This window comes from Nerophis ophidion, linkage group LG12 (assembly GCF_033978795.1).
Source record: "Nerophis ophidion isolate RoL-2023_Sa linkage group LG12, RoL_Noph_v1.0, whole genome shotgun sequence".
In the NCBI taxonomy this organism is placed as follows: Eukaryota; Metazoa; Chordata; class Actinopteri; order Syngnathiformes; family Syngnathidae; genus Nerophis; species Nerophis ophidion.
The window spans coordinates 64,725,193-64,738,484 of record NC_084622.1 but is presented as its reverse complement, the minus strand read 5'-3'; the positions used below and the strand labels follow the sequence as shown (position 1 = coordinate 64,738,484).

Here is a 13,292-nt window from a genome sequence, read left to right as displayed (position 1 = left end):
TTTTTTTAAATATGAGAATCGATTCTGAATCACACAACGTGAGAATCGTAATTCGGATTCGAATCGATTTTTTCCCACACTCCTAATTATTATTACTATTATATTACTGTCTTTCGAAGCTAGTGAAATAGAACTCCTTCCAAAACCCCTTCGACTCTAACCTGTATGTTATCAGAGATGTCTTCAGTGAGGGCCACATGTAGCACGACAAGAGGCTCCCCCGGCATGGCAGCGTGGGTGAAGGCGTAACAGCGGCGGTAAGGCCCCACTCTTCGCTTCAGGTCAGCCCAGTTCCTTATAGGGTGCACCGCCTCGTATCTGGCGGACGATTCGGGGTTACAGTATACTTTTCTTTTTATTATTCAAGTGCAAACAACATTTTCGGGAATCCCATTTGCTGCCTTACTGGCTGATCTTTTGTAGGATCTCACAGGGTGACTTCCAGGTGATCCGCTCGAGTCGGAGCAAGCCAACAGAGAACCACTCTGACAGCATGCTTTTCAGCGTACCATTCAGGTCCTAAAAGGGAAAAAAAACACAAGTTATGTAGAATCTCACCATGATTTCAAGCTATGGCACAATGGAGAATCAGCTTTAACAACTAAAACGCCGGTTCAATGGCCTTGTAGGTGACGTGTCTGCCCTAATATCGGTAGGTCGTGAGTCCAAAGACTATAAAAATGGGGCCTATGATCTCCCTGCTTGGCACTCAGCATCAATTGTTGGAATTGGGGGTTAAATCACCAAAATGATTCCTGAGCGCAGCCACTGCTGCTGCTCACTGCTCCCCTCACCTCCCAGGGGCGTCGAACAATGGGATGGGTCGGTGTTTCTCAACCACTGTGCCGCGGCACACCGTTAGATCAAGTCTGGTGTGCTGTGGGAGATAATGTAATTTCACCTATTTGGGTTAAAAATATTTTTTGCAAACCAGTAATTCTAGTCTGCAAATGATGTGTTGGTGTGGAGTGTCAGTGCTATCTAGAGCTCGGCAGAGTAACCGTGTAATACTCTTCCATATCAGTTGGTGGCCACTGGGAGGTAATTGCTTTGTCGATGTCGTAAAAAGGTGTTTAATGCTTAAATCAAAAATAAACAAAGGGTGAGTGCCCCTAAGAAAAGGCATCAAAGCTTAGGGAAGGCTATGCAGAACTAAACTAAAACTGAACTGGCTACAAAATAAACAAAAACAGTATGCTGGACGACAGCAAAGACTTACTGTGGCGCAAAGACGGCGTCCACAATGTACATCCGAACATGACATGACAATCAACAATGTCCCCACAAAAAAGAATAAAAACAACTTAAATATTCTTGACTGCTAAAACAAAGTAGATGCGGGAAAAATTGCTCAAAGGAAGACATGAAACTGTCATGAAAATAGGAGCGCAAGACAAGAACTAAAACACTACACACAGAAAAACAGCAAAAAACTCAAAATAAGTCACGGTGTGATCTGACAGATGGTGACAGTACACCTACTTTGAGACAAGAGCTATATTGATGCATGCTTGATTATGGTTTAAAGTTATATTCAACAATTGTGACGACGACATTTTACCGTCCACTGAATCTCGTTTTTTAATGATTTCTGCTGGTGGCAGATTTTCAACGCAAAAAATGTGCCTCGGCTCAAAAAAGGTTGAAAAATATTGGGATGGGTCAAATGCAGAGAGTAATATGACCACACCTCGTGTGGTGTACTTGAACTTAACTTTAAATCATCACTTGCAAGTTACTCAAAAGCTCTGCATTTAGATAGCATGGCTGCTTAATTCAAGACAAATTGCATCCTCTCTTATCTTGTAGGCCTGGTGTCTGCGTGCTGTTTGGATGTTCTCACATTCTGAGTGATGGATGTGTTTGAGCTGGCAATGTTTACACGGGAGTCACTTCAATAAGCAACTCGCCATTTGAAAGCTGGGCTGCTGTCCTGCGAAGGTCAGACTTCATTTAAAGCAAATCTCTTGCAAACAGGCACAGGTTCCAGAACCCACACTGAAACGTTCTTCGTAGTTTTCTGGTCTGTTCCGTAGGATAGCTTCGCTGCGAGTTTGCTTCAATGCCCGCTTGTCAGCTGAAACTCTCGAATTACGTATAGGAACCTTCCCAAATCAGAAAAAGTTATTATCATCATCAGCCATGTGTGATGCAGCTTTATGGTTGACAAGAGTTCATGCTAGGAAGAAACCCGAAATGAGAAAACTCAGTTGACTCTTCCTGACATGTGTTTCTGCTCTCAGGTTCAGAAATGTCTTGGTGCACTGAGCAGATGCTGCTTCTACCTTTGCCCCAGTAAGCTGCACGCCAGCAGCGGAGTGAAAAATAGCCGGCGTGGTACTACATGTAACTTACACCACCAACTGTCGTCACTTGACACAGGAGGCAGACAAGCCTGCCAGATAAGGGAATATAGTCAATAATAACAAAGCATTCCAAGCCATGTGCATGATTTGAAGTGTGTAGAACAGGGGTCGGGAACCTTTTTGGCTGAGAGAGCCAAGAATCCAAATATTTTAAAATGTATTTCCGTAAGAGCCATATCACGCATTTTTAAGTAAGACCAAAATTACTAGACTATAATAGGTCTCGTATTCTTTGTAATAACGTTGATATTCTGAAGCTAACTGTGAAGGGGCGTGGCCTGCGGGCCTGCAGCGAAGCGGGGTGTGCCAGGACCAGCGACAGGTGCGTAGATGGCCCACCTGGGCCTTGTTATCTAATCACCTGTCGCTCTGTTATAAGTAGCAGCCGGGAGGAGAGACAGGGTTGGAGCTGGAGCCAGAGCGCGAGCGAGAACGAAAGAGGAAAAGACAATTGCTGGAAAGCAACTGAGAGACTTATTAAAAAATATCGTAACCCTGGAACAGGCTTTCATGTCGGAGCTTGGTGGTCTGAAGAACCCCCAGGAGGGCAAGCCCTAAAATAAACATTAATAAATATTAATAATACATTTCTTGAACAAGTGCGGTAAAAAAAGGATGGATGGATTCAAATGCATGAGCTTGTTTAATATTTTGAACTTTATTTTTAACACTTTGATTACAGGTGGAATTGGTCATTACTTATTGTGTTAAGCAGTGTTAGCTCAGATTTATCTGAGAGCCAGATGCAGTCATCAAAAGAGCCACATCTGGCTCTAGAGCCATAGGTTCCCTACCCCTGATGTATAACATGCTCAAATTGCAAACTTAACAACTGTGTTTACTAATGTGCAGCCTGGGAGTTGGTTTGACCTTTGTGAGCTACAGAAAGGCATGAGTGGGCTTATCATGCTTATATCAAATTAATCTGAAGTGCCGAACGGAAAATATTAAGATATATGGGCTGCTGCTGTCAATTATTTTAGCAATCCAGTAGTAGTTACTGCGACGAGATGGCGACTTGTCCAGGGTGTACACCGCCTTCTGCCTGAAATGCAGCTGAGATAGGCACCGGCACCCGCCGCTACCTCGAAAGGGAAAAGGCGGTAGGAAATGAATGGATGGATGGTAGTAGTTTGTTCAATTTTTTATGAAAACTATGTGATTGCATTGCAGATTATTTGCATTTTGAAGTACCAGTAGAGTACTTCAAAAAAAGTATCATATATATATATACATATACATATATGTATATATATATATATATATATATATATATATATATATATATATATATATATATATCCATCCATCCATCCATTTTCTACCGCTTATTCCCTTTTTGGGGTGGCGGGGGGCGCTGGCAGAGACTTAATCCCGCGGCCACCAAACCGGAACACACCTTCCGGTTCCCCTTCTTAAAGAGAGGAACCACCACCCCGGTCTGCCAATCCAGAGGTACCGCCCCCGATGTCCACGCGATGCTGCAAAGTCTTGTCAACCAAGACAGCCCCACAGCTCTCATCTGGGTCACGGCACCCAGCTTTGGACACCCCTGCTGAAATATCTGAACCAACATCCAAATATTAGATTTGAAATCTGTGCAACTGTAGTCGCAATCATCCTGTCCATGCCTCGGAAGTGACATTCACACAACATACAGTAGCACGGCCACACTAGCTGGCATCAGTTAGTCTTAAAATATACCAAATTACTAGTGAATATATTTACAATAAACAAAGGGGCAAATAGAATCTAACTGACGGCCCCCAAAGGCTCCTGGACAGCACTCTGAAAGAGATCTGGGGCAAAGGGGAGCACTGTTATGACATGTGACCCATGTGACTGAGGCCTGATATGTGCTTTGACGTCAATGTGACACTAAAAATATACCACACACATTGGTTTGTTGGAATCCTACAGTCAAGAATTTGACACACTCTACATTGAATTGGGTTATAGGTCAAGGTGCGGCCAGTGTATGTTGACCCGCGCCAGCACCCGTACCAAAATGTCAACAAACCAGCGTTAATCCTGAGGTGCGGGCTCTCGCTTATTTGATACTTTACATTAGTTTTGGATAATACTACAAATTTGTACTTTTCATGAGGCGGTATAGTACCGAATATAATTCTTTAGTATGGCGGTACTATACTAATACCGCTATACCGTACAACCCTAGTAACTACTATATCGCACAAAAGCGCAGATTCCAACCATTGAAATATTTTGTATAATTCAAGACTTACGATCATTTGAAAACATCACAGCGCATCATAATGGAAGCTACAGTTTCCATCTCAAAGATCTAAAAAAAAATATTTGGGAATGTCTGGCGGGCCGGATTGAAAAGGTCTGCCCTAAACCTTACTCTCATCTGGGTCAAGGAACCCAGCTTTGGACACCCCTGCTGAAATATCAATGGCACTCAGCATCAAGGCTTGGAATTGGGGGTTCAATCACCAAAATGATTCCTGAGTGTAGCGCATGCTGCTGCTCACTGCTCCCCTCACCACCCGGGGGGTGAACATGGGGATGAGTCAAATGCAGAGAAAACATTTTACCACACCCAGTGTGTGCGTGACGATCGTTGGGACTTTAACTGTCTAGTCATACCAAAGACTTTAAAAAATGGGACCCACTACCGCCCTGCTTGGCACTCAGCATCAAGCGTTGGAATTGGGGGTTGAATGACCAAAATGATTCCTGAGTGTGCCGCGTGCTGCTGCTCACTGCTCCCCTCACCGCCCGGGGGGTGAACATGGGGATGAGTAAAATGCAGAGAAAACATTTTACCACACCCAGTGTGTGCGTGACGATCGTTGGGACTTTAACTGTCTAGTCATATCAAAGACTTTAAAAAATGGGACCCACTACCTCCCTGCTTGGCACTCAGCATCAAGGGTTGGAATTGGGGGTTCAATCACCAAAATGATTCCCGAGCGTGGCCACCGCTCCTGCTCGCTGCTCCCCTCACCTCCCAGGGGGTGGAACAAGGGGATAGGTCAAATGCAGAGGACACATTTTACCACACCCAGCATGCATGTGACAACCGTTGGGACTTTAACTGTCTAGTCATATCAAAGACTTTAAAAAATGGGACCCACTACCTCCCTGCTTGGCACTCAGTATCAAGGGTTGGAATTGGGGGTTCAATCACCAAAATGATTCCTGAGTGTGGCGCATGCTGCTGCTCATTGCTCCCCTCACCTCCCAAGGGGGTGAACAAGGGGATAGGTCAAATGCAGAGGACACATTTCACCACACCTAGCATGTGTGTGACGACTGTTGGGACTAGAACTGTTGACTCATACCAAAGACTATAAAAAAAATGGGACCCACTACTTCCCTGCTTGGCACTCAGCATCAAGGGTTGGAATTGGGGGTTCCATCACCAAAATGATTCCCGAGCGCGGCCACCACTGCTGCTCATTGCTCCCCTCGCCTCCCAGGGGGTGGAAGAAGGGGATAGTTCAAATGCAGAGGACATATTTCACGTGTGTGACGACCGTTGGGACTAGAACTGTTGAGTCATACAAGGGGACCCACTACTTCCCTGCTTGGCACTCAGCATCAAGGGTTGGATGTGGGGGTTCAATCCTGAGCGCGGCCACCGCTGCTGCTCATTGCTCCCCTCACTTCCCAGGTTGGAACAAGGGGATGGGCCAAATGCAGAGGGTGATTTCACCACACCTAGTGTGTGTGTGTGTGTGTGACTATCAGTGGTACTTTAACTTTTTAACCAACGTCCAAATATTAGATTTGTCACAGTTGGAATCCGTCCAACTGTGACATTCACACAACATACAGTAGCATAACTACACTAGCTGGCATCAGTTAGTCCTAAAATACACCAAATTAAAGGCCTACTGAAAGCCACTACTAGCGACCACACAGTCTGATAGTTTATATATCAATGATGAAATATTAACATTGCAACACATGACAATACGGCCGCTTTAGTTTACTAAATTGCAATTTTAAATTTCCCGCGATGTGTCCTGTTGAAAATGTCGCCGAATGATGACACTTATGTTGATGCGTACTTGTGGCGTTATTGGTTGGAGAGGACATGTTCTCGCAGCACCTTTCACGGCTAAAAGTAGTCTGTTTTTATCGCATAATTACACAGGATTTTGGACATCTGTGATGCTGAATCTTTTGCAATTTGTTCAATGAATAATGGAGACGTCAAAGAAGAATGCTGTTGGTGGATTGCAGCTGCCTTTAGCAACCGAAACACAGCCGGTGTTTCTTTGTTTGTTGTGAAGCTTTAACACAGCGGTCAAGCGAACATGTTTCTCTACCGCATGTCAACCAGCAAGTTTTTGGATGGGAAAATTGTGATATTAAGTTGGCTCTTTCCGGAGACTTGACCGGATTATGCGACCTCCCCCTGCAGCTGTCAAAAAGGCAGCTATGATCTTGGCTCCTCCATTGGCTTCTCTCAGAGACACTGGCGTTCACCGCAGCCCTCTGACTTTCAGGTATGACTTTATAATCTCACTAAAACACTATTAACACAATAAGCAGATAAGGGATTTTCCAGAATTATCCTAGTAAATGAGTCTAATAACATCGGAATCGCTACCACTGCCGTCGCCTGGAGCCGTCGCCTTTTATTTTTTTTAGTGCTTCACTCTAACTTTCCTCATCCACCAATCTTTCATCCTCGCTCAAATTAATGAGGAGAAATTGTCGCTTTCTCGGTCCGAATCACTCTTGCTGCTGGTGGCTATGATTATAAACAATGTGAGGATGTGAGGAGCCCTACAACCCGTGACATCGTCTGCTACTTCCGGTACAGGCAAGGCTTTTTTATTAGCGACCAAAAGTTGCAAACTTTATCGTCGATGTTCTCTACTAAATCCTTTTAGCAAAAATAAGGCAATATCGCAAAATGATCAAGTATGACACATAGAATGGACCTGCTATCCCCGTTTAAATAAGAAAATCTAATTTCAGTAGGCCTTTAATAATGAATATATTTACAATAAACAAAAAGGGCGAATACAAACTGACTATTGGCTCCAAAAAGGCACTTTGAACATCCCTAAAGTCATAATGAAAGAGATCTAGAGCAAAGGGGAGCACTGTTATGAAATGTGAACCACGTGACTGGGGCCTGTTATGTGCTATGACGTCATTGTGACACCCTCCGCGATCCCGAGAGGGACAAGAGGCAGAAAATGGATGGATGGACATCGGTTTGTTGGTATCCTACAGTCAGGAATGGGGTCAATTCTACATTAAATTGGGTTAAAATGTTATTATAAATTGACCCGCGCGAGCACCCGTACCGAAATGTCAACAAACAAGCCTTACCCTGAGATGCGGGCTCTCGCTACTTTTCGAGGCGACGACTGCCAGCACGTCGGCTCTGAGATCCACCAGAAACTTCACCCCTCCTTCCACCTTGCTGATGTGGTTCAGCAGCTGTTTATAGCGGGGTGTCAAACTGTAGCGAAGCCGATCCTCCGCCTGCATGACGGTGGCCAAGTCCCGCAGTTGAGTGTCCAGCACTTTGCCGGCAGCACCCATCAGGAGCAAGGGTGAAGTGTCTTGCTCAGGACACAACGGACGTGACGAGGTTGGTACTAGGTGGGAATTGAACCAGGGACCCTCGGATTGAGCACGGCCACTCTCCCACTGCGCCACGCCATCCCTAAATTTAAAGTTTTTTATACGAAAAAAAACCATACTGGAAAGTAACCATGGTAACCAAATAATGGCCTGGTGCAGGCTGGTGCAAAAATAAATAAAAGCCTTGTGCAAATAACCGCCTGCTTCTTTTAAACGCTCGTCTCCAAAAATGATTTTGTGAAATAAACGGTGGGGCTATTATTTGGTAATATACGGTGGAGTTTGCATGTTCTCCCCGTGACTGCGTGGGTTCCCTCCGGGTACTCCGGCTTCCTCCCACCTCCAAAGACATGCACCTGGGGATAGGTTGATTGGCAACAGTTGATTGGGGCGGCATAGCTCGGTTGGTAGAGTGGCTGTGCCAGCAACGTGAGGGTTGCAGGTTCGATTCCCGCTTGTGCCATCCTAGTCACTGCCGTTGTGTCCTTGGGCAAGACACTTTACCCACCTGCTCCCAGTGCCATCCACACTGGTTTAAATGTAACTTAGATATTGGGTGTTACTATGTAAAGCGCTTTGAGTCACTTGAGAAAAGCGCTATATAAAAATACTTCACTTCACAACACTAAATTGGTGTGAATGTGAGTGTGAATGTTGTCTGTCTATCTGTGTTGGCCCTGCAATGAAATGGCGACTTGTCCAGGGTGTGCACCGCCTTCCGCCCGATTGTAGCTGAGATAGGCGCCAGTGCCCCCCCCGTGACCGCAAAAAGGGAATAAGCGGTAGAAAATGGATGGATGGAAGGAAAAAGTGAAGTGAATTATATTTATATAGCGCTTTTCTCAAGTGACTCAAAGCGCTTTACATAGTGAAACCCAATATCTAAGTTACATTTAAAACCAGTGTGGGTGGCACTGGTAGCAGGTGGGTAAAGTGTCTTGCCCAAGGACACAACGGCAGTGACTAGGATGGTGCAAGCGGGGATCGAACCTGCAACCCTCAAGTTGCTGGCACAGCCACTCTACCAACCGAGCTATGCCGCCCCAATCAACTGTTGCCAATCAACTCACATTCACACTAAATTGGTGTGAATGTGAGTGTGAATGTTGTCTGTCTATCTGTGTTGGCCCTGCAATGAAATGGCGACTTGTCCAGGGTGTGCACCGCCTTCTGCCCGATTGTAGCTGAGATAGGCGCCAGTGCCCCCCCGCGAACGCAAAAAGGGAATAAGCGGTAGAAAATGGATGGATGGAAGGAAAAAGTGAAGTGAATTATATTTATATAGCGCTTTTCTCAAGTGACTCAAAGCGCTTTACATAGTGAAACCCAATATCTAAGTTACATTTAAAACCAGTGTGGGTGGCACTGGTAGCAGGTGGGTAAAGTGTCTTGCCCAAGGACAAAACGGCAGTGACTAGGATGGTGCAAGCGGGGATCGAACCTGCAACCCTCAAGTTGCTGGCACGGCTGCTCTACCAACCGAGCTATGCCGCCCCAATCAACTGTTGCCAATCAACTCACATTCACACTAAATTGGTGTGAATGTGAGTGTGAATGTTGTCTGTCTATCTGTGTTGGCCCTGCAATGAAATGGCGTCTTGTCCAGGGTGTGCACCGCCTTCTGCCCGATTGTAGCTGAGATAGGCGCCAGTGCCCCCCCGCGAACGCAAAAAGGGAATAAGCGGTAGAAAATGGATGGATGGAAGGAAAAAGTGAAGTGAAGTGAATTATATTTATATAGCGCTTTTCTCAAGTGACTCAAAGCGCTTTACATAGTGAAACCCAATATCTAAGTTACATTTAAAACCAGTGTGGGTGGCACTGGGAGCAGGTGGGTAAAGTGTCTTGCCCAAGGACACAACGGCAGTGACTAGGATGGTGCAAGCGGGGATCGAACCTGCAACCCTCAAGTGGCTGGCACAGCCACTCTACCAACCGAGCTATGCCGCCCCAATCAACTGTTGCCAATCAACTCACATTCACACTAAATTGGTGTGAATGTGAGTGTGAATGTTGTCTGTCTATCTGTGTTGGCCCTGCAATGAAATGGCGACTTGTCCAGGGTGTGCACCGCCTTCCGCCCGATTGTAACTGAGATAGGCGCCAGTGCCCCCCCGCGAACGCAAAAAGGGAATAAGCGGTAGAAAATGGATGGATGGAAGGAAAAAGTGAAGTGAAGTGAAGTGAATTATATTTATATAGCGCTTTTCTCAAGTGACTCAAAGCGCTTTACATAGTGACACCCAATATCTAAGTTACATTTAAAACCAGTGTGGGTGGCACTGGGAGCAGGTGGGTAATAAAGTGTCTTGCCCAAGGACACAACGGCAGAGACTAGGATGGTGCAAGCGGGGATCAAACCTGCAACCCTCAAGTTGCTGGCACGGCTGCTCTACCAACCGAGCTATACCGCCCCTAAAAGGGTGAATACAAACTAACTATTGGCCCCAAAAAGGCACTTTGAACATCCCTAAAGTCATTATGAAAGAGATCTGGGTCAAAGGGGAGCACTGTTATGAAATGTGAACCACGTGACTGGGGCCTGTTATGTGCTATGACGTCATTGTGACGCCCAAAAAATATTCCACAACACCCTGAAAGGGTGGATGAAAATAGATGGATGGACATCGTTTTTTTTTTTTGTATCCTACAGTCAGGAATGGGATAAATTCTACATTAAATTGGGTTAAAACGTTATTATAAATTGACCCGCGCGAGCACCCGTACCGACATGTCAACAAACAAGCCTTACCCTGAGATGCGGGCTCTCGCTACTTTTCGAGGCGACGACTGCCAGCACGTCGGCTCTGAGGTCCACCAGAAACTTCACCCCTCCTTCCACCTTGCTGATGTGGTTCAGCAGCTGTTTATAGCGGGGTGTCAAACTGTAGCGAAGCCGATCCTCCGCCTGCATGACGGTGGCCAAGTCCCGCAGTTGAGTGTCCAGCACCTTGCCGGCGAACTCCGACACGCTCCGGTGATCCACCCCGAAGTCCCGCGACAGCTTCGCCAAGACGGCCAGTTTGTCGTCCGACTCCAGGCTCTTGTAGAAGTGCATGAACTCCAGGCTGCTGGATTCGGGAGGCGGGGGGCATTTCTCTCGGGTCTCGTAGGTGGGTAAAGGCGACACTAGCCGGGCGAGGAGGTCCTCCATGCTCGCAACGCTTCTACTCGGCGGCGCGGACAACCAGCGACACCTGCCGAAGCCCGACGGCCCCAGAGCAGCTTTCAACACAGCCCGGTGTCGCCAACACTTGGCACTGCCGCGGAGAGCCTGGAGCACAGCGCGGACTATCATTGTTGGGAGGGAGCGGATGTTTGTGTGGCGACACCACCAGGATATGACGTAGGGGGGGTGGGGTGACCATTTCCGGGTTTCTTAAAGTGACAGCGCGGGTATAAATCTCCCGTCCAAAGGCAAAACCTAGTAACTCGCTTCTAGCTGATTTTGAGGAAACAAAGGAAAAGCAATCTATCTTGATGCTGTCTTACAAAGATCTACAAAGTCATCAAACGTATCGATGTTTCCTTCAGCTTTCATTTTCTTGCCGATTGAGCCATGGATTGAGTCTGCTCTAATGAACGTGTGCCGGGGGGAAACAAGAAGTGAAGTGAAGTTAATTATATAGCGCTTTTCTCTAGTGGGGCTTCACGGTGGGAGAGGGGTTAGTGCGTCTGCCTCACAATACGAAGTTCCTGCAGTCCTGGGTTCAAATCCAAGCTCGGGATCTTTCTGTGTGGAGTTTGCATGTTCTCCCCGTGAATGCGTGGGTTCCCTCCGGGTACTCCGGCTTCCTCCCACTTCCAAAGACATGCACCTGGGGATAGGTTGATTGGCAACACTAAATTGGCCCTAGTGTGTGAATGTGAGTGTGAATGTTGTCTGTCTATCTGTGTTGGCCCTGTGATGAGGTGGCGACTTGTCCAGGGTGTACCCTGCCTTCCGCCCGATTGTAGCTGAGATAGGCGCCAGCGCCCCCCGCGACCCCGAAAGGGAATAAGCGGTAGAAAATGGATGGATGGATGGATTTTCTCTAGTGACGGCGTGGCGCAGTGGAAGAGTGGCCGTGCGCAACCCGAGGGTCCCTGGTTCAAATCCCACCTAGAACCAACCTCGTCACGTCCGTTGTGTCCTGAGCAAGACACTTCACCCTTGCTCCTGATGGGTGCTGGTTGGCGCCTTGCATGGCAGCTCCCTCCATCAGTGTGTGAATGTGTGTGTAAATGTGGAAGTAGTGTCAAAGCGCTTTGAGTACCTTGAAGGTAGAAAAGCGCTATACAAGTACAACCCATTTATTATTTATTTAGTGACTCAAAGCGGGCTTCACGGTGGCAGAGGGGTTAGTGCGTCTGCCTCACAATACGAAGGTCCTACAGTCCTGGGTTCAAATCCAGGCTCGGGATCTTTCTGTGTGGAGTTTGCATGTTCTGCGTGGGTTCCCTCCGGGTACTCCGGCTTCCTCCCACTTCCAAAGACATGCACCTGGGGATAGGTTGATTGGCAACACTAAATTGGCCCTAGTGTGTGAATGTTAGTGTGAATGTTGTCTGTCTATCTGTGTTGGCCCTGCGATGAGGTGGCGACTTGTCCAGGGTGTACCCCGCCTTCCGCCCGATTGTAGCTGAGATAGGCGCCAGCGCCCCCCGTGACCCCGAAAGGGAATAAGCGGTAGTAAAAAGAATGGATGGATGGATAGTGACTCAAAGTGCTTTACATAGTGAAACCCAATATCTAAGTTACATTTAAACCAGTGTGGGTGGCACTGGGAGCAGGTGAGTAAAGTGTCTTGCCCAAGGACACAACGGCAGTGACTAGGATGGCGGATGCGGGAATCGAACCTGCAACTCTCAAGTTGCTGGCACGGCCACTCTACCAACCGAGCTATACCGCCCCAAAAGAATTGCCACCCCAGCCCGTCGCCTCTCACTGCCGGCAACGCCAGAGTGGAAGAGGGTCCAATCCCCTCTCCAGAGAAGTGGTTCCAGAGCCCTTGCTGTGCGTCGAAGTGAGTCCGACTATATCCAGCCGGAATTTCTCGACTTCGCGCACTAGCTCAGGCTCTTTCCCCCCCAGTGAGGTGACGTTCCACGTCCCAAGAGCTAGCTTCTGTAGCCGAGGATCGGACCGCCAAGTGCCCTGCCTTCGGCTGCCGCCCAGCTCACAATGCACCCGACCTCTATGGCCCCTGCTATGGGTGGTGAGCCCATTGGAGGGGTGACCCACGTGGCCTCTTCGGGCCGTGCCCGGCCGGGCCCCATGGGAACAGGCCCGGCCACCAGGCGCTCACCATCGTGCCCCACCTCCAGGCTCCAGAGGGAGGCCCCGGTGACCCGCGTCCGGGCGAG

General features: G+C 47.5%; 1 protein-coding gene across 1 annotated transcript in view; it reads right to left on the bottom strand.

The window, feature by feature from the left end:
- Window positions 1-11,294, bottom strand: part of mlycd (malonyl-CoA decarboxylase) — a 38,749-nt gene extending 27,455 nt beyond the window's left edge. The window contains exons 1-3 of the mRNA XM_061917990.1: window positions 10,699-11,294; window positions 407-519; window positions 162-318 (exon numbers count right to left, since the gene is read on the bottom strand). Coding sequence (XP_061773974.1) covers window positions 162-318; window positions 407-519; window positions 10,699-11,244 — 816 coding nt within the window. The 5' untranslated portion in view covers window positions 11,245-11,294. The remainder of the gene's footprint in view (window positions 1-161; window positions 319-406; window positions 520-10,698) is intronic.
- Between the last annotated feature and the right edge of the window lie 1,998 nt (window positions 11,295-13,292).